Raw genomic sequence first — 20,540 nt, 5'->3', positions numbered from 1 at the left:
GTCTCGGAAAAGCAGGGACCAACCAATGGGGCTTCCTGAGGCTCAGGGTCTCTACGTTTCAAAGGGATCTATGAGCCAGAAGTAGACACAGGTGCTTTCGGGGAAGAGGTAGTCGGCCCTGAAGTTGTGGATGTCCTGGGGGGCATTACTCTCCTCATGGCTTCAAAAGGAACCCTTGGATCTGAAGAAACAGATGATTCCCTCAGCACCTGGACAGCAGGCTCCGAACTAGAGGTAGGAGCCGAACTCATCCAAGTTGACGCCCTGAGAGGTAAAGTCGGAACCGAAAGATCAGTGCGACTATCCTCCCTGGACCCAACCAGTGAGTGACAGCTCTTAGACTCCTTGATGGGCTCCGAGGAGGTCCAAGTAATTGGAACCAATGGCACTGGAGCAGGCGTTGGTTCCGAAGGCTCCTACAATAATCAGCTCCAACTCCTCCGGCTCCGAAGGACTGGTATGGCTTGGAGGAGGAAAAGAAAAAGATGGAGAAACAGTTTTCGGTTACGAAACCACTTGGGTCAGAGCCAATAAAAATTTTGCAAATGCTGGTGCCTGTAACACCACACGATTCACATTCAAATCAGGTAGGCTTATTGAGGACCGAGAAGAGTGGCTCAAGGGTGCCACTGATTGTAGAATAGGTGACTTAAGTACTTCTGAGACCAGTTCCAGGACTGGTTCCAAAAAGCTAAGACGCTCGGCTCCAAAGGCTGAGGAATCAACGTCAATGTCTTTTTAGATGTTCTCTGATCCGATGAAGAATACTTAGATGACTTAGTCGATTTTGGGGATTTGCCAGTTTTGTCATGGTCGCCCAAAGCTTCCTGAAAAGATGATTTTACTAGCCCTCTATCAATCAGTTTCCTTTTTCTCTCATGCAGAACCCTGCTACTAAAAGAATGGCAGATGGAACAATTCTCTTGTAAGTGCAGGGCACCCAAACAGTAGACACAGTTGATGTGACTATCAGTCACAGACATCTTTTGTCCACACTTTGGACATTTTTTAAAACCAGACGTGTGTTTTTTTCCTGATCAGCCACAATAGTCAGTTTGCTTCTAAAAGCACACCAAAAAACAAGATATAAAGTCACACAGACTAGTGTTCAACAAGTCTAAAAACACCACAAAAATTATTTTAAGATATAAGCAGCTCTTAAAACAACTGCCCCTAAGACACTAACTAGAATCTAATTATTAAAAGCTAGAACTCACTCTTATAGGCTATAAGCTAACTACCTAGAAAACACACTTCAATCCACTAAACACTGTTACTAATACAGCCCTTAAATAAAAACAAATGGACCCTATGATACTAACAAGAGTTTAACTGCTAAAGCTGAAGAAACACACTCTAAAAGGCTATAAACGTGTTAAAACACACTTCTAAACTACTAACACTCTGCTAAGGCACACCAAAAAAAGGAAGGGAATAACAAAGGCCTAATAAATGAAGGCCAACAAGGATATAAAAGGCACTATATGAAGTTAAACTACACACTAATACCAATATATAAGGTTATAAATTGTAAGAAAAAATATTAATAAAGATACATTTTTCAATACTGGCCCAAGCTGTGAGGAAACCTCCGATCTGTTGCAGCCGCAAACTAGATCTGGGATAACTCAAGGTGCATCATGGGATAGGGACATGGCCTCAAGCTTTGTAGCTGGCTGACTCGGAGCAGAGGATCGGCTCCGAATCCATCTGTAAGAATGAACGACGAGATAGAATAACTTCAAATTTTGTATTTAACAAGGTACTGCTGAACTCAGCAGCCATCGCCTTAGCTTTAAATAGCAAAAGGTAGAGAATAAAATAAAAAAATCATCTACAAACGTTCCTCAAATATTTCCCCTAAGTACTGGAAAGGAGAAGGGCAAAAGTTAGTTCTGGATGGCATCGCCTTTTTTTCTTTGATCCTCATTGCCACTGGTTTTTGAAACTTTGCTTGTTAGAACTTTGCAGAGACTGGATACTCTGTTTCCAGGAAAAAGATCATGAAAAGGAAGGCCATTTCACTGAACTCTGAAAAGGAGGGCTGGAAAATCTGAGAGGCGCACTGAATCTATCTCTCTCTCTCTCTCTCTAAAATTTTAAGGACCTCAACAAGAGAGGGTCCACCAAACATCATATCTTTGTCCAGGGAGAATTAAAAATCCCAGCTTTAACATCTTCTGATAGGTTTTGAGAAAGCAACCAAGCAAATCTTCTCACAACTTAACCAGTAGCAGCACCTCTAGAAACAGCATCAGCTGAGTTATAAGAGCACATTAAAGTGTTTGGTTAGCTGAGAAGCAGATATGATTAACAAAAGTAAAGAAGTTTTAACCTCAGAAGTAGGAAAATTAACAGTTAACTTTTTCATGTTCTCAAAATAAGCCAGTACAGATTTTAACACAAAGAGCCTGGCAGTTCAAAATTCTGAAAGTTAAGATAACAGAAGAATAAACTCTTTTCCCAAATCTCAAAAGAAATGGCATTAGCATTCACAATATATTTTAGTTGTAGAAGATTTAGATAGCGATATCACCGCAGGATCTGATTTGGGGTCAGAGAACAAAAAAAATGTATGCATCTGACATACTGTACATAACCTGTCAGATATTTGGAGGTCAAGGATCTGACTGTCAGGCATAATGCAGGCTGTTAAGAAAACTTCCTCAATGGCAGGCAACACAAGGAACAGCTGCAAGAAGAGGAAACTACAGTTGCAAAAAATCATAATACATTTGCCAGTAGAAAGGGATTTCATTCTATTCCCACTGAAATAAATTTCTCATTTTGTTAACAGTGTCAAAAAAAAGATAATTCTTCTGGTGGGAAATCCAAAGAAATACTTTCCTTAGAATGAAAATTTTCAGCCTGAAGAGAACTGACTGAAGAATCACACTCCTCTTCCCTCTTCAGCTGACTGGAAATCGTCAGATTGTTTTTCTATTAAAATGTAGTGGGAACAAGGATTTAACATATTAAAAGCAGAGTAATCCCTTGGTAATCCCAGCAAATCTTCCTTGTCCATAGTTAAAGAAGCAGGAGTAGAAACATTTTATTAAGTTTCTGCGTTATCTTCCTGGAAGACTCCCTGGAAAATGACTGATCAATGAGAAATGCACTAGCTGAAGACTCAGTCATCTTACCCCAGCTTAGCAGTAAACCTATGCCCACTCCTTCCTCCAAGACTGACAAAAGTAGTTTTCTCTTGCTCAATGAGGGCAATCCTACAGCCGTAGAGGATGGGACAATCACCTGGTCTTACTGGCTTCCCAAGGAGTTATACACAGGAGCCAGGAACCATATGATAATGGTCTAAGAACCTCTTTTGACCACATCAGAGTCACTCACCAGTGGCTGAGGCAATGATGGAGATGGCTTAACACTCAACAATTTACTTCTTCTAGCAGGCAGAAGAAGCAAGAACCACAGAGACAAACAATTGCTCCATGATCGAGTGAGATAGGAGATACCAACAACTGCTCCATGCTTAACCTGGAAAAAAGACCTCACATGCTGGTAACGCAGCCTGAAAGTCGGTAATCTTTCTAGCAGGATACTAACTATTGTGAGGTAAAATTCTGTAAAACAGCCCCCAAAAGCACAATATCCTACTACATAACACAACAAACACACACACACACACACACACACACACACACACACACACACACACACACACACACACACACTATTGCTACATTAAAATGTAAAAAAAGTGTGAATAAAAAAAGAAGTTACATCTTACCATAACGTTCCATCTGTGTTGCCAATCTTCATCTATTCTTGACTTGTGGGTTATGGTTCCAATCCTTGGAACTGATCCAGCCGTTATATAGCCAGAGTCAACCAAAAATCTCTCGAGGTGCAAGTCTACTCACAATGTCCCTCTCCATATAAACTCAGATCGAGCTTGCAATCATACAGAAGAAGACTTTGTAAAATACAAGTCAGAAACCTTGTCCAAGGTATCCCTAACAATATGAACCCAGGACAGGATGTCGCTCCACCAGAAGTCTAAAGGAGGGGGCAGGCGGGATGGACGCAAGAATAAATGAAGATCAACAACACAGATGGAATGTTATGGTAAGACATAACTTCTTTATCTGATGTTGTCAATCTTCATCTATTCTTGACTTGTAGGACACAGTCCCCAGCTACTTTAGCTCCTGGGTGACCCTATGGAAAAATATTCCTGAGAACCACAGAACCAAAGGAGGCTCTCCCCCTGGAGACCATATCCAATTTGTAATGAGTAATAAAGGTATGTGGTCTAGCCCATGTTGCAACTGCGCAAATCTCTGACATGGAAGCTTTGGAATGAAAAACAGCTGACGTCACCATAGATCTGGTGGAATGTGACTTGACTGGCACAGGGAGCTTCATCTTAAGTTTTACGTAAATGAAAGAGATGCAGTTATTTAACTACTTGGACAGAGTCACCTTGGATACTGGTTTGCCCAAACCTGTACTAGAAGAGGATACAAATGACTAATCAGATGGCCTAAACTGTTTAGTTCCATTAAGATAGAAACATAATTGCTTGTGCAATGTACAGTAGGTGCAGGCAGTATTCGCCTTTATTTGAAAAATCTGGGAAGAATACAGGCAAGTCTAAGGACAGGCTGATATTGGTCTCTGATATCACTTTAAGAAGGAAAGTAGGGTTTGTCTTGAGTGACACTCTGTCCCTATGGAAAACTACATAAGGAGCTTTAGAATTTAAAACCTGTAATTCAGAGACTTGCCTCGCTGAAGTGACAGCTATGAGAAATAATGTCGTCCAATAAAGGAATTTTAAATCACAACTTGCTGCAGGTTCAAACGGAGGTGAAGAAAGTGACTGTAACACAAGAGTCAAGTCCCATGGTGGAAGAGTCTTTAAAAGGGGGCTTCAAGTGGATTGTGCCCTTAAGAAAAACCTTACAAAGTCTGTGAGAAATTAAGGGCTGGTCCCCGATATCATTACAGAAATTTGAGATTGCTGCTAAGGTAACCTTTATAGTAGAAGCAGAAGCTCCTACACTAAAGAGGGCAGCTAGAAACTCCAGAATTTTCTCTACTGGCGCTGAAAAGGGATCCATGCCATTGTCAGAAGCCCAAATAGAAAATCTCTTCAATTTACTAAAGTAAAGACTCCTGGTGGATGGTTTATGGGATGCCAACAATATGCGTCATACAGGGGAAGGAAAATCCTCATACCTGGAGACTACCGGAATTGGGGAAACCAAGCACTCAACTTGAGAGTCTGAAGATTGGGGTGCACTAGTTCCTGGGGGTGGGACAAGAGATCTGGAACTGGGTCCAGAGTCCATGGGCGGTGTAGTAGATGAGGCCAGAGGAAAAAAAAAACATATCTGTTGGGGCCAGTAAGGAGCAATGAGGATCACTTTGCTTCTCAACCAAGCTGCTTTCTTGAGAAAAAGAGGGATCAGAGGGAAGGGGGAAGGTATAAAGGAGACCCAGGAGCCAATCATGGAGAAGAGCATCCCTGCAGGATGCCCCTAAGGGGGAATCAAGGCAAAGTAGCTTCTGCACTTGTTGCTCAGGGGTGAGGCAAACAGGCTGCAGCAAGGCTGGCTGCACCGAAGAAAGATCTCCTTCGCAACTCTGGAGTTCAGAGACCACTTGTGAGGCATGAGGATGTACCTGCTTAGTTTGTCGGCAATCAGATTTCAACTCCCCAGGATGTGCATTGTTATCAGAAAGCAGTTGGAAGTTATATCCCATTGCCACACTCAAAGGGCTTCTAGACACAATGGGTAGGACTGAGCTCCCCCCATTTATGTATCAGACTACTGACATGTTGTCCAACTGCAGTTACCATTTCTTGAGGTAAGGCAGAGTAAAACGCTTGCAATGCCAGAAGTACTGCTCTTAGCTCTAGAGCACTGATATGCAAATTGGCTTTGGAAGGGGACCAAGTGCCTTGGACTGTCTTCCTGAGATAATGCCCCACCTCCACCCCATCTGGGAAGCATCCGTGGTCACTATGGCCTTGGGCTGAGGGGTAACAAAAGGCCAGCCTGGAAGAATCTCCTCTGAGTGCATCCACCAGGATAAGTCGTTTTTGCATTGACTGAAAATTAAAATTGAATGATTCAAGGGATGGGTTAGAACAGTCCATTGATTCACAAGTAACCACTGGAGAGGTCTAACATGAAATTTTGCCAATGGGATCAGTGTGATCGCTGCTGCCATGGAACCAAATACTGGCAGAATTAGATAAGGGGGAATTTTGTTTGAGTGAAGAAGAGGGAGGACCTGTGACTGAATTTTCTGCAACTGTGTAGTGGGCGATGCTATGCAAAAACAGTGTTGAGGCAAGCTCTGATAAACTCCATGTCCTGAGAAGGGGTTAGTTGAGATTTGACAGGATTTACTGTGATGCCCAACTGACTGGCTAGTTCCAGAATGTAGTCCGTAGTTTGAAGAAGTAGATGCCTGGTGGGAGCGGTGAGGAGCCAGTCATCTAAGTAAGTAAACACTGGGAATCCATGCAGCCTCAAATGTGCCGTGACTGCTGCCATACATTTGGTGAACTCCCTGGGGGATGTGGTGAGGCCAAAGGGCAGCACTCTGAATTGGACATGACTGGCTCCCATTCAGAAGTGGAGAAAGTTTCTTGAGCGTCTGTCCACCTTTATGTGGTAATATGCATCTTGAAAGTTGATAAAGCACATCCAATCGTCTTTCCCTAAGAAGGGGAGAGTTGACTGAACCATGACTATCCAGAATTGTACTTGTTGGACAAATTTGTTTAGAATACTGAGATCCAAAACTGATCCCCAGTCCCCCATTTTCTTTGGCACTAAAAAGAATCTTGAGTAAAAACGGTATCCTAGTTGGTCTAGTGGGACTTCTTGGATGACTTTTTTCCAGTAGCTTTTGTACTTCTATTGCTGCTTGAACTCTCTGACTGGGTGGAACATCGGGGAGTCTTACAGAGGTTCTTGGGTGAAAGGAATTAGATAACCTCTGGAAATGATCCTTAACACCCAGGCAACCTTGTGGGTGCAAGGAAAATCTTCCTCTGACTGCTTCCAGAGGTAAGCAATCATGTCCCCTTTCAGAAGTGCTGATAGGGTTGACCAGAGAATGAATTCCTGGAGCCCTGATTCTGCAGACCACTCCTGCCTCTAGGACAGCATCTTCCACTTTAACTACCCCCTCTCTGCCCCGAGGGGAGTCCAAGCCACGTGTTTCCTGGAAAGGCTTCTGGCATTTCTTGAACCACATCTTACCACTCCTTTGATACCTGGAATAGGATGGTTGAGGAGTGGAAAAATGTACACCCACAACAGACGTCTTTCCATCCTTTTCACACCTGGACAGAGTTTCCTTCACTTTGGGACCAAAAAAAGAGGATAATTCAAAGGAAGCATTGATGAAGGAACATTTGAATGGGTCCGCAAACTCACAGGCGCATACAAGCATGTTGTCGAATAGCAATGCCTGAAGCTGCTGACCTAGTCACCACTTCAGCTGCATGCGCAACAAGCCTAATGGAAGAGTTCCAGATAGACTCCAGGGTAGCTAGCTGGGAGGCCACTTTTTCCTGGCCCCATCAGCAACAGTTCCCACTAGGGTATCGGACAATTCCTTGATCAAATCTCTTTAGAGCCTTGTGAAGTGTGACAAAAAGTTCAAGGACCTGATGGAAAAGGTCGATGACGCATAGACCCGCTTCCCAAATCTGTCCATCGTCCTGGACTCCTGATTCAGGGATAGACAGTAGAACTTTCCTCGGCTTGTTCTTTTTTAGTGGTGTCCGTTACCACCATGGCATCTACTAGTAAGCCCTTAGCGGAATGCGGTTGGTCTTCTGGAGTAATAAGGATTCTGTCAGGTTTCCGGGGGACTGCTTCCACCAAGTTAGAAGCCTTCCAAGTCCACTGAGCAATTAGTTTAAATAAATCATCAGTGGGTGGGGTCATCCAGGAGGTGGAAGGGCATGCACCAAAGGCCTGAAGTACACAGGTTCCTCTGAAGATGGGTCTTCAGACTTCCAATCACTCCTCTGTTTCAGGATCTCCAGAATGTCTCCAAAGGAGACGTCTTCAGGGGGTGACCACGGGAAACCTTCCTCAACATCGAAATCTGTGTCCTCTGTGACGGAGTCTTCAGGAGAATCAAGGTGTTTCCTCTTACACAATCTCTTCTGAGAGGACTCCTCAGTAGGAACGTCTGAGAAGGACTCGGAAGAGGGAGTGCCTTTAGAAGGCAAGTCTTGTGACTGTGGTGTGCACTGCCCTGGGGGTTAGAGGTTGGTGGATGAACTGAAAAACCTGGGGTCCCAAGGGAAGTCTCCAATAATCAGGGAGCAACCTAAGATAATGCAGTGGCTACGGCAGCTTCCATAGCCTGAAAGGCAGGACCCCCTGAGGAGGGATGGGAAACAGGAATCGAGACCGACAAACACGGAACCAGGATCATGCCCCACCTGACAAACCAGAACCAAGGACAGGTCCCCTGCCGACACAGCTAAAGAGACATCGTCAGCTCCATAGAAAACCTCAGAGCTGGCTTGAATCCCCTGGGCCTGATGGCAAAGACACGGTCCCGGGGAACTGATGGTGCCAAAGACAGCAAGGGAGCCAGAGCTTGATTCGGCACCGAAGACAGAAGAGTTCTTGGTGCAGAAGCCTTTGGTACCTGGGACATTGAAGTCGAGAGCTTTAATGCCTGCATCGAGATTACAGAGGGAGAATAAGTAGGGGTGGATGGAGAAAAACCCTCTGCACCAGAAGGGAGTGGGGCTTGAGAAGAGGATGGGAGACCCTGGGCTGTCAAGATCTGATCCGCCAACCTAACAATACTGACCTCAGAAAGACTTCTGGTGGAGCATGTGGATAACCCAGAAGGTGACACTGGTCACTCCAGGAATGGACTAGGGAGCTGGCCATGGAATGTGTCCACAGATGGGGACTAGGTATACCTGGGTTCCATAGATACCAGTAATTTTGGCATCATCTGCTGTACTGGGGAAATAGGCACAGAAATAAGAGTGACATTTGGCAATGATGTCAGAGCCATGGTCAAGGTCGGAGCCGATATAGTGGAATTTGAAATAGTTGTCATAGCTGGTGTAGAAGACACCGGTGATGCTTTCAGTGCCAGAAATTTAGACTGCTCCAAGAGCCTAGGAGCCTTAGTTTTCAGTTCCAAAGAAGAGCCCTCTGATGCATGTTCAGGTTTTTTGACAATCGTTGCCGACGAAGACATCAGCACTGAACCAGATGATTCTGATCAAGAGGCAGAGGTGACTGTTTGGCCTTGGACAAGGCTTCTTTGAAAGGGGCTTTAAGAAGCCCTTTGAGTATCAACTTGTTCTTCCTCTCTGCTAGAGTTCTATTACTGAAACCCTGGCAGATGGAACAATCTATGCTCAAATGAGGACCACCCACACAGTAAACACAGGATTCATAGTTGTTTGAGTTTGGCATTTTCCTGCTGCACTCTACACATTGCTTAGACCCTGTAGTGCAGCTTTTCGTTTTTTCTGCCATATTCCTTGCAAACAAACAGGAAGGCAGAAAGAGCGAGAAAAGAAAGTTTTGAAATCGGTTTTCACTCAGACAAGGGGAAAAAAGGGAAAAATCTACCAACAATGTTAGACAGACAAACAGTAGAGAGAGAGGGACAGAGAGTAAAGGGAAAGGCTACCAATGATAGTAGGGGAGAATTTACCAACAGTAAAGGAAAATTGCAGCACACTCACTATGGCTAGACTGAGAGATAAAATAGAAAGGATTGGGAGTTAAATAGAAGGATAATAACAATAAAAATATACTTGGCTACAAGAGAGATGGCTGACATGTCTTGTAAGAGTGGCAAACGAGATCTGAGATAATGTGGTGAGAGGCATTGTGGGTAAACTTGCAGATGGAGAGATTTTTGGCTGAACGAGCTATATAATTAATGGCTGGATCGGTTCCGAGGATTGAGACCGTAACTCACAAGTCAAGAATAGATGAAGATTGACAACATCAGATCAGATCTTTACATAGTTTTTTCACAGACATTATAAAAGTTAAAATCCCTCTAGCATCTTGACAGTCCAATAAAAATATGTTTCCCAGCATAAAATTAAAATGCTCACAAAAAACACAGTTTTGTTCAGAAAATTAATGTAGTAAACAGTTTACCCCAACGTGGCACTTATCTGCCTAGCCTTGAAAGGATCATGATCATACCAGTTAGTTACACACAGCCTGCAGAGGTGAAGCAAGGGCAGCAAGAAAGCTCTGTAGCTTTTGCCACTCAAACTGTCTTATATATGGTTCTGCTCAAACTAGTGACAGCTTGGAAATGCGGGAGATGCCCAAAAGCTTTGAAAGCTGGACGGTGATCATATCCTAGGTAAGGACATACCCTAATATGGCTGAGGCTACTGCAACAGTGTTCTAAATGTTGAACATCACTTATGACATAGCAAAGGCATACTGCATGAAAATAAAATGTTATTACAGTTTATTTTATTTTCTGTTATTGTATATATACCTATGGTACTTTTTTAAAATATCATATTTAATACAGATGTTTAAAAAATGGCAAACTTTAGCAAGTACATTTTAATTACGTAACTATCAATGACTAGCAGATTTTAAAATGGGACTCATAAGAGGCATCAGGTTTCTCAGACACACAGCAAAAATAGCACTAAATCCACATTATGATGTATTCACAGATCCATGGCCATTCACTCCTCTGACTTTAGAAAGAAATATGCTACAAACTATTAGCTAGTAACTGTACCTTCTTGACACTTGTGTAGTGCCATCTGCAGTGCTGTGGCTTGTTGGTTTACATCTTCTCGTGCCTCCTCTGCCTCATTCAGTTTCTGATGTAGAGTCATAATCTCCCTTGATGCTTCATTCTATACAGAAATACAGTGTTCAGAAATCAAACAGCGACCTCAGTGTTTGAAACAGAAAGTTCTGAGTGCTAGCAGATATAACAATTATACAATTTGTCAACTGCTATGTAAAACTCTGTTAAAGAGTGAGAAATCAGACAAAAACACCAAAGTTATGTATTCTTACAAAAGATCTACCAGGAGGCACAAACAGCAATGACAATTTGAAAGAGGGACATAGGGAAGGGCTGTTTGGGACAAATGCAAGAAAACAACACGGAAATTACAATTGTGTAAAATCTTACCATAACAGTAGATGTCCTTCTCTTCACTGTTGCAGTATTCATTACAATAGAAATCCCCTGCCAAGGAAGGCCCGACATCCGGCCGGTATACCAAAGCCTTTGGGTTGCTTTAAGGTGTGCCATACATCACTCGCATAACATAGGGCATAAAGGTGACGTCCATACATACTATCCTCAGAAGTGAGAGCCCCAGTAGAAACAGCATTCCAAGGAGAAAGAGAAGCAATCAGTACAGCCCAAAGAGAAATAGACTGGGGAGGGAGTAAATACTGCAGCAGTGAAGAGAAGTATATTTACCTTTATGGCAAGATTTTACAAATGTGTGCTATGTCCTTCCATTTCACAGTTGTAGTCTTCATTACAATAGGGAGGGTGCCAAAGCTCAAGAAGAAGAGAGGGAGGAGGAAGGACCAGCTGAGCTCGCTAGGAAGCCATGAAGGATGGCCCTAGCAAAGCCAGCTCTAGCTCTGGAAATTCCACCTGACTTGAAGTGCTTGGTAAATGTATGCACAGCAGTCCAGGTAACTGCCTCAAAAACAGAGATAGGATCCAAACCCTTAGAGCACAATAAGAAGCCAGAGCTCTAGTAGAACGAGCCTTAACAGAAGAAGGATAGCTCTTACCATGAAAAAAAATAACAAAATGAAATGACTTTAGAAATCTAAGAAGAAATATTCTTCTTCTACACAGCCAATCCTAAGGCCCTAGGATGAAAAGAAACAAAAAGCTGATCAGAGTTCCTAAAAGTCTTAGTCTTATCTAAATAAACTCTGAGTTGTCTATGCACATCTAATGTGTGCAGCACTTTCTCACTGGCGGATTGCGGAGAAGAAAAAAAGTGGGCAAACTAATAGACTGATTAAGAGACAACTCATTCACCACCTTAGGCATAAAAGAAGGATTAGTATGCAGGGGCACATTGTCCTTATGAAACACCAAAAAAGGAGGACAAGCCACAAAGGCTTGTAGCTCAGACACCCATCTGGCAGAAGTAAGGGCTAACAAACGTACAGTTTTCCAAGAGCAATGTTGCAAGGAAGCTGAAGCTGCAGGCTCAAAAAAAGCCTGGGTCAATTTTTCTAAAACAAAATTAAGATCCCAGGGAGGAGGAGGAGGAACAGGCTTCCTGAGGGGGTTTAATATGAAGTATGCCTTTAAGGAACTGTTTAGCTTCAAATCTAGAAGGTAAAGGAGGTAATAAAGGCAGGCAAGCCAATATAGCTGATAAGTGGGCCTTAACAGAAGAATAAGCCAACCCAGCATTGAGCGATTTACATAGATAAGAGAATCAAAGGAACATCCACAGAAAGTAGATCCAGGTTACAAGAAAGACACCAAACAGAAACCCTCTTCCATATGGATAAGTAGGATTTCCTAGTATTAGGTTTCCTGGCCTCCTGCAGGACCCTAAGCATGGCCTCAGAGAAAAGGTGTCTGTGTGGAATCAAAATCCTATCACCCACAATGTCAGTTGGAGTGGGCAGGTGGGAATGGATTTGAGATCCCTTGCCTTGTGTGAGCAGGTTCACCCTGTGAAGTAGCATGTGATGACTGCTCTTGGATAAATGCAGAAGAAGAGGGAACCATTGCTGTCTCGGCCAAAAGGGAATCACCAACAAGATTTTTGGTGCATTGTGTTGAATTTTGAACAAGATTTTTGGAATGAGAGGAAGGGGGGGGCATAAACACCCCCTTCCAAGAAAAAGATAAGGTGACCACCTTCCAAATCAGAGGACCAGGGAGTCTTGCAGAAAATACAGGAAGTTGTCTTTTCAGAGGGGAGGCAAAAAGATTTATTTGAGGAGTACACCCTGGTGGACAATGTCCAGAAGCACATCCATGTGAAGCATCCATTCATGGGATTGAGTTATGGACCTGCTCAGAGAATCTACCACAACATTTTGACCTGAGGGAATGTAAACTGCCTGAAGGGTTACTTGATCCTGGGCAGCAAGTTCCCACACCAGGAATGCCAACCGAAAAAGAAGATGAGACCTTGCCCCCCACCCCCAATTTGTTTACATACCACATTACAGAGGAATTGTCTGTAAACACCTGGAGAGTTCCTGGAGAGAAAAGAGGATGAAAAGCCTGAAGAGCCAAGTAGAAGAGCTCTCATCTCTTTGACATTGATGCCTTCTTTTGGCTGATGAAGTGACCAGACTCCCTGCACCTTTAGGGAGTGAAATGTTGCTTCCCATCCCACGTCTGAAGCGCTTGTGAATAGCTCATGAGAGGGAAAAGGTAGATGAAAAGGGAGCCCTGGATTGACAGTCACATGCTAACTACACCACTGAAGCTCCTTCTTGAGACAAGGCAGAAGAGGAACTACAAATTCAAGGGGATGAGCATGGTGAAGCCAAACTGACTTCAGAAACCACTGAAACTTTCTCATGTGGAGTTTGGCCAAAGGGGGCATAGGTTCACAGGTTCATACTAGGCTATCTGCCCTAAGGCATTTATAAGCCTAGCCAGAGTGTGTTTGGCTTTCGCCACCCATTTTAAATTAATTTTGCTATGCCCTTTTTCGAGGTTAGTATACTGTGCCTCTGTCTAACAGTGACACAGAAGTGATACCCGGGGTAAACCTACGACCTCCCATCCACTCATCAAGATTCCTCTTAAAGAGAGTCAATGAGGGACTCTGCCTAACCTGGACTGGGATTTTATTCCAGAGTGAAGGGAGCCTCTGGGTTATGAATCTGTCCCTCCAGCATGTCTTATTTATTTCAGTGCTGAGGTTCAAGTCTCTCGAGCATGTAGCTCGATGGGATTTGGATTTTCTGAGGTGCAGCATGTCCATTAATTCTGGGTTGGACATGGCTTTATATGTCAGGCACAGATCGCCTCTGAGCAGGCAGTATGCCACTGAGTAGAGCTGGAGTTTCTTTAACCGGGCAGCATATGGCATCTGTTTGAGCCCTATGATCCTCTTGGCGAGGTACTTTTGGGGACTTTCCAGTTGCTGCAGGTGTCTGGTAAGGTACATCCCGAAAGGAGCATTGTACTCAAATATGGGCCTGATGAGGGATGAGTAAAGAGGCACGATGACCTCCCCTGATCTAGATGTGAATCCCTTCATGATTAGGTGGGCTATATAAAATGTTTTTCTAACCACTTTGGCCACGCGGTTGTCAAATGAGAGATTGCTATCAACTTGGGTCCCCAGGTCCCTAATTACTTCTTCTGTACTTAATGGATTACCACCTATGTGGTAATTTGTGGACACTTTGTTTTTGCCAAAGAGAATGACTATACACTTTTTGGCGTTTAGCTTGAGGACATGGCTCTGGCACCAGTTGTCTGTTTCTATGAGGCCCTTTTGGAGGATGCTTGTGTCGGCTGGAGAGTCGATTATGGCGCCCAGTTTGCAGTCATCTGCGAACTTAGTCAGCCACAGTCCTTCCGTGTTGGCCTGTACCTCCGAGAAATATATACCGAAGAAGAGAGGTCCCAGGACTGCGCCTTGTGGGATGCCACTTGTAACTGGTTTGGAGTTTGACATGGCTCCAGCAATTCTAACCATGTGGGTTCTGTCCTTGAGCCAGTTTTCAACCCATCTAGTGACATAGGGATTTATATTTAAGCTGGTGAGCTTATCTATAATGCCCAAGTGGGGTATTGTATTGAAGGCTTCTGCGAGGTCCAGGTAGGCTGTGTGGACCACCTTCCCCTCGTCAATGGCCTTGGTGACTGTTTCAAAGAAATCAACCAGGTTTAAGAGGCAGGATCTGCACTTAACAAAGCTGAACTGGGTAGGATCCAGTGTCTGTAGGTCCCCAATATCTTTATTTATGAGGTCCATGATGATCCTTTCCATAGCTTTGCAGACTAAGCTAGTCAGGCTTATGAGGCGATAGTTTCCAGGATCCGTTGAGGCACCACCTTTGTGGAGAGGGACCACTGTTGCTGTACGCCACTCTTTGGGTACATATCCTGTAGTAAGGCTAAGACTGAACAGTAGTTTTACGTTTGGGTTTAGCTCTTCTTGGAGTTCATGTAGGACGCAGCCCGGGACACCGTCTGGTCCCATTGATGCTGTGTTTTTTGCTTTGGAGAGGGCAGCTCTTACCTGAGCATCTGAGATGTCAGGGGGGCAGCACTCTGCTGGGATAAATATTTGCCCTTTTGGTGGGGAGGGGGGGGAGAAGTTTGCGCTGAACCTGTCAGCTAGGATGTTGGCAATGTCTGTGGGTTCGGTGTATTTTTTGTCATTTTGGACTAATTCTGAGCATATCTGGGAATTCCCACCCAGGTTCCTAACATATCTAAAGAAAGCCTTGTGATTATCCTCAGTGTCCTGTACAATTTTTCTCTTGAAGCTGGCCTTAGACGATTTTATGAGTGCCCGTAGTTTTTTGCTAATACTGATCAGAGATGCCTTCCCTTTTTGGGATTTTGCTCTATCATGTAGTAGCTTCCTCCTTCTATTGTATAGTTTGTTTATGGCTGGGGTCCACTAGACAGGACGTCTGCCTTTGGAGGATTGGGTCTTGGTTTTATTTGGGATTGCATGATCCATGCATTCCTGAAGGTGTTAATAGAATGTGTTTATAAAGGATTCTGCGGTCTGGGCCGTATTTTCCACAAGCCCGGGGGCTTTGAAGGATTCCACCTCGGTTTTGAGGAGTGTGAAATTTGCTTTAGAGAAGTTTTTCACTGTGGTTTTCAGGGCAGGGGATGGAGTCGGGATGTGAATATCCAGTTAGATTAGTTTATGGTCTGATCTTACCAGTGAGGGATACACTTCTGGTCTGGAGCATAGAGTCCCCATGTTGGTGATGATCAGGTCTAGTATGTTTTCCCCTCTTGTGGGAGTGGTAACAAGTTGTTCCATAGCATTTGAGTTTATAAATTCTAGGAACCTTTGGTTTAGGGTGTTGGAGCTAGAGTAAAGCTCCCAGTCTATGTTTGGGTAGTTGAAGTCCCACAATATAATGGTGTTTGGAGAGACCTTCATATTTTCCAGTGTTCTCAGGAAAGCCGAGTGGGGTTCCTGGGTTTGGGAGGGTGGTCTGTAGCAGGCTATAAACTGGAAGGCAGTTTTACCCACTGTTAGTTGCACATGGATAGTCTCTGATGCTTCGTGCTGTGCCACCAACCTGGAGGTAGATAGGGATGGTGGATGCCATGAACACCACAGCTCTCAAAAAACCCCTGGCTGTTACTGAAGCCAGAGGAAGAACTGAAAAAAATTACCAGTGCAGTAGAAGAAACTAAATTATTTAATGTAGATTTTTCCTTACAAGAAGAAAAATATAGATAAAACATTCCTTATCCTCTAACAAATAGTCAAAACAAACTTTCATATGCACCTGACAATTAATAATTCTGAAAATCAAAGCTGCAAAAATACAAACTTTTTCCAATATAGTTATCAATAATTTTCACATCCTTATCAGAAAGAGTAGGTAAGTGTTTAGCTGAGGTGGGATCAACTAAAGTGATTTATCTATTTTATTTATTTTACATTTGATGACAGGGAGAGTCCGACTGGATACATGTCCATTTTCAGTGGAGGCACGGGGAGAAAAGCTCCACAAATCAATTACAAGCAATTATAAGGAGTATAACAGCAGCAATCATATTTACATAAACAGTACATAAGCATGAAAATGAAAATTGGATAGCTGCTGTGTCAAATTTGGGAGCAACGTATAAAAAAATAAACGATTGAGGAACTTCAGGGGCAGCTGGTTGACTACCAGGAAAATTGTAGTGTTACTTTTTAGGGGCTGGCAAACTGGTTTAAAGTACTTTTTTACTGTGTTTTGTGTTAAAATAGAGGCTACACTTTACAACTTCATTTCCAGATTGCATTATTTTCTTTTTTTATTCACAGAAAAAAGTCACAATGTAACATATTTTAATGACACAGAAAACACATCCTCTGAAGCAAACAGAAACAGGAAGTATGGATGTAGGTTCTGGAAATGTTGTAAAAACATAGTATATTCTGAAGAACGTAGAAACCTCTGTCTTCTCCCACTGAAAACACTGGCACATTCTATCAACAGTTTTAGAAAAAGAGAAACTCCCAATGGGAGAATCAGAAATTAAACTTTCCGCTGAGTCTGAATCATAAATTTGAGGAGAAAACCATGTATCTGATCCTATTTCTTCCAGTTCAAATTCAGTTTCTTGAATCTCTTCAGGAAAAGAGGTCACTCTCTTTCTTTTACCAGAAACTGCTTTCAAGGATTAATGGCCTGAATTAAACCCTGAGCCAGACCCAGTAAACTACGTCTGTCTAAGGAAATATGAGTAGAAGTAGACACATGCTTAGTTTTCTGTTTCTTTTTTGACAGGAAAAATGGGGCCAACAGTTTTACTAATGGCAGCAACTGCTTCCTCATGGATGGGCACGACATTATAACACAAAAGGGAAGCTGTTCCATCTCCCAGGACTAACAAGCGTGGCTCTTCCTTGCCCACTGAAGGGACCTAACAGCCACACAGGATGTGTCCAACACCCAGTCCATAGTGGAAGTAGATGCTACACCACAGGGATCTCGGGTAAAAGAGTGGTCTGAGGTACAACAAATAGCCATAGCAGAGTCACCCACCTATGGCAGATGCAAACTGCAAGCCTGCTGTGGTGGCTATGACTATTTTCTTAACTTTTTTTTTTTTTTATGGATGGAAGAAAGACTAATAGTGGGACTGGCAGTTTGCCTCTATCCCAGGGAAGACAAGCAGCAAACACAAGTAGAAACTACACTCCTCCCCTCTCTTTTTTAAACATAAAAACACAGTAAAAAAGCACTTTAAAACACTTTGTCAGCCCCCAAAAAGTCAAATAAACATAGTTTCTCAACAGAAAAAATGTTTTTCAGTTACTTAGCACAATTTTTAAACAGACAGGGAAAAAAGTGCTCTCATTTAGAAGTACAATACAGTCTCATGAGACTCCATTAAAACACAAACTCCTAGCTTTAAAGTAACTTTCCTGAAGAGGAAAGTAATGAAACACAAACAATATTTACAAAATGGAAGGTTTTTCCCAAAAGGGAACTTTTCTGCCCTGGAATGGAACAGCACCAAGCCCACTGTTGAACCTCTAATGCCTTAGAGGAGAGTAGTCTTCGTGGCAGTAAAGCTCAGAAGATCTTGGCACTCAAACGTTTCTTTCAGACGACTCAGCTCAAGCTGCTTGACAGTTTGGGTGCATGGAAGTTGCCATGAAGCTTTGGAAGCTGGCCAGCTGTTATATCCTTGGCAGGATATAACCCATACTGCTAAGGCTACTGCATTAGTGATCAATATGATGAATATCAGCCTATATGACCTCACGTGTATGAAGAGGAACAAAAAAGGTGAAGCAGTGAATGCCATTGCCTAATTGGCATACAATGAAGGTGAGCCAAGTCTATAGGTTATAGGTCTAACATCTTATTTTCTGCACATCTTGTTCTTGCCTGGCATTATAAGCTTGGCCATCTGAGCAGCCCTTGCACTGGGCCACTTTAAATGTAGCCAGAAAAAATGGCCTTCCCTGGTGTCATTTGAGTTGCTGATTGGCTAACAATGGCCATACTGGCCAGCACCATCCTGTGTTCTCAACCAAAAAAGTTGTATCCATGTTGACACTTGTCTGCTATCTGCTGACTGCAGTTACACTTTAAGTCTTCTGTTTTTACACAATGAAAGCAGGAATTCCAAACAGTGAATGCTAGGATGATATCCAACCTCTGTAAACAGCTGGAAAGAGATGTGGTTTATTGTGGTGTCACATCCCCTAATGCTGGCGTGGGAACAATGTGCATTGACTGCAGGCAGTATACACTGATGAATGTGGAGGCTTCTATGTTTTTACAACAGCCATGTAAAATGGCATATGACAAATGGACCCAAGTGTTATATAGCCATTATACGGTTATACCCATTACAGAGAGTGGTCTCTCAATGTAAAATCAATGTGAAATATATTTTTCAAAGTAGCACATGAGATAAAGGTTTTAAAATGTTCTACTAGTTAAACTGAATTCAACTGTACCATTTTAGCATACAGAATGCCTATGAATTGTGACCCAATATTCAAAGATACGTCATCTTATTCAATAAAAAAAACAGAAACAAATCATCTCTTGCCCATACTTACTTGCTTCTTCTGAGCATCTCTCAGATCTTCCTGAATCTTTGTCAGTGCTGTCTGTACAAATTCAGCACTAATCTCCAATCCTAAAGGTTGCATGTGTGGTTGGGAAACTGAAACTCCGGAGCCTAAACCACTCTCTGGGAGGTGGCGAGTCTTGCACCGCACTGTATTGACAGAAAATAAAATATGTTTTTTAATTAATATTGACTTTCTTGAGAAAATGCACATTGGAAATATTTTGTATTCTGCTTACATTTATACAAACAATAATACTTCTGATGTTAGGAAGCATTATGGATTAAACAGCAAGATGAATTTGTACATATATTGTTCTTTGTTTTAAAAACATTCACAAAATTATATTACAAGGTGCTTCATTACATGTTTTAAATCTCAGCAAAAGAAATGAAGTCCATATAACTAATTAACAACTACAGCAGTCTTTCCCTTTAACTTGAGTTGTTGTGCAGTACACAGAACATGCACAGTACAAAAGTGCACTGAACATGCACAGTACAAAAGTGCACTGAAGAACAAAATGAAGACATAAGATGCTTCTAATTGCACATTATCTTCCAAAGAATGTCAAGTGTGAGCACAGAACTCTGTTCCGAGGCAACATCCAAACTACTACAACTTATTAACGCAAGCCCAGAACTTGTAAAGTTTCTGCTGCAAAAGAGAAAAATGAGGAACCAGACAAGAGAAATGATTAAACCAACACATGAATGACGTTTAATAGCACTTATTAAAATGTCATATTTACATCACCAGGAAACAGTGTATAAAAGGACCATTTGCACCAGCACTACTTATATGGTGGCAAACACTTTTTTCAATATGACAAGAGAAGCAAGACTAACATATTTGGTACATATTTAGATCTTCAAAACAGACTTCTGAAATAGGTCTAATAAATGGAGTTTCTGTTTCTGCTGCTTGGTACCAAACATAAAAGGCTGAGTTAAATAACACACATGTTGCCAAATAATCTCTGGACGGGCCTTCTACAATCTAAATGTTGGAATACTACAGTTGTGTAAAATCTTACCGTAACAATAGATGTCCTTCTCTCCACTGCTGCAGTATTCTTTACAAATGTGATTCCCTGCAAAGGGAAGCACAGCGTCTGCCTGGCATACCAAAGCCTTAGGATTTTATAGATGTCATATGTCACACTTATGCTCCCTGTTAAAGGTATAGGGCATAAAGGTGATGTATGAACATAAAGACCTCAAAAATGAAAAGTCCCAGGAGGGACAACATTCTGAGCAATTCACAC

At 42.6% G+C, this 20,540-nt stretch overlaps 1 protein-coding gene across 1 annotated transcript in view; it reads right to left on the bottom strand.

Annotated features, from left to right (window-relative positions):
• LOC122808204 (ciliary rootlet coiled-coil protein 2-like) overlaps positions 1–20,540 on the bottom strand; it is a 116,973-nt gene that overhangs the window by 13,613 nt on the left and 82,820 nt on the right. The window contains exons 3-4 of the mRNA XM_044079173.1: positions 19,262–19,422; positions 10,756–10,876 (exon numbers count right to left, since the gene is read on the bottom strand). Coding sequence (XP_043935108.1) covers positions 10,756–10,876; positions 19,262–19,422 — 282 coding nt within the window. The remainder of the gene's footprint in view (positions 1–10,755; positions 10,877–19,261; positions 19,423–20,540) is intronic.

The sequence above is a fragment of the Protopterus annectens genome, chromosome 8.part0, assembly GCF_019279795.1.
Source record: "Protopterus annectens isolate FY-2018-M chromosome 8.part0, PAN1.0, whole genome shotgun sequence".
NCBI classification, from domain to species: domain Eukaryota; kingdom Metazoa; phylum Chordata; order Ceratodontiformes; family Protopteridae; genus Protopterus; species Protopterus annectens.
Note: the sequence above shows the minus strand (reverse complement) of the source record. Positions and strands in the feature narration are given on the sequence as shown.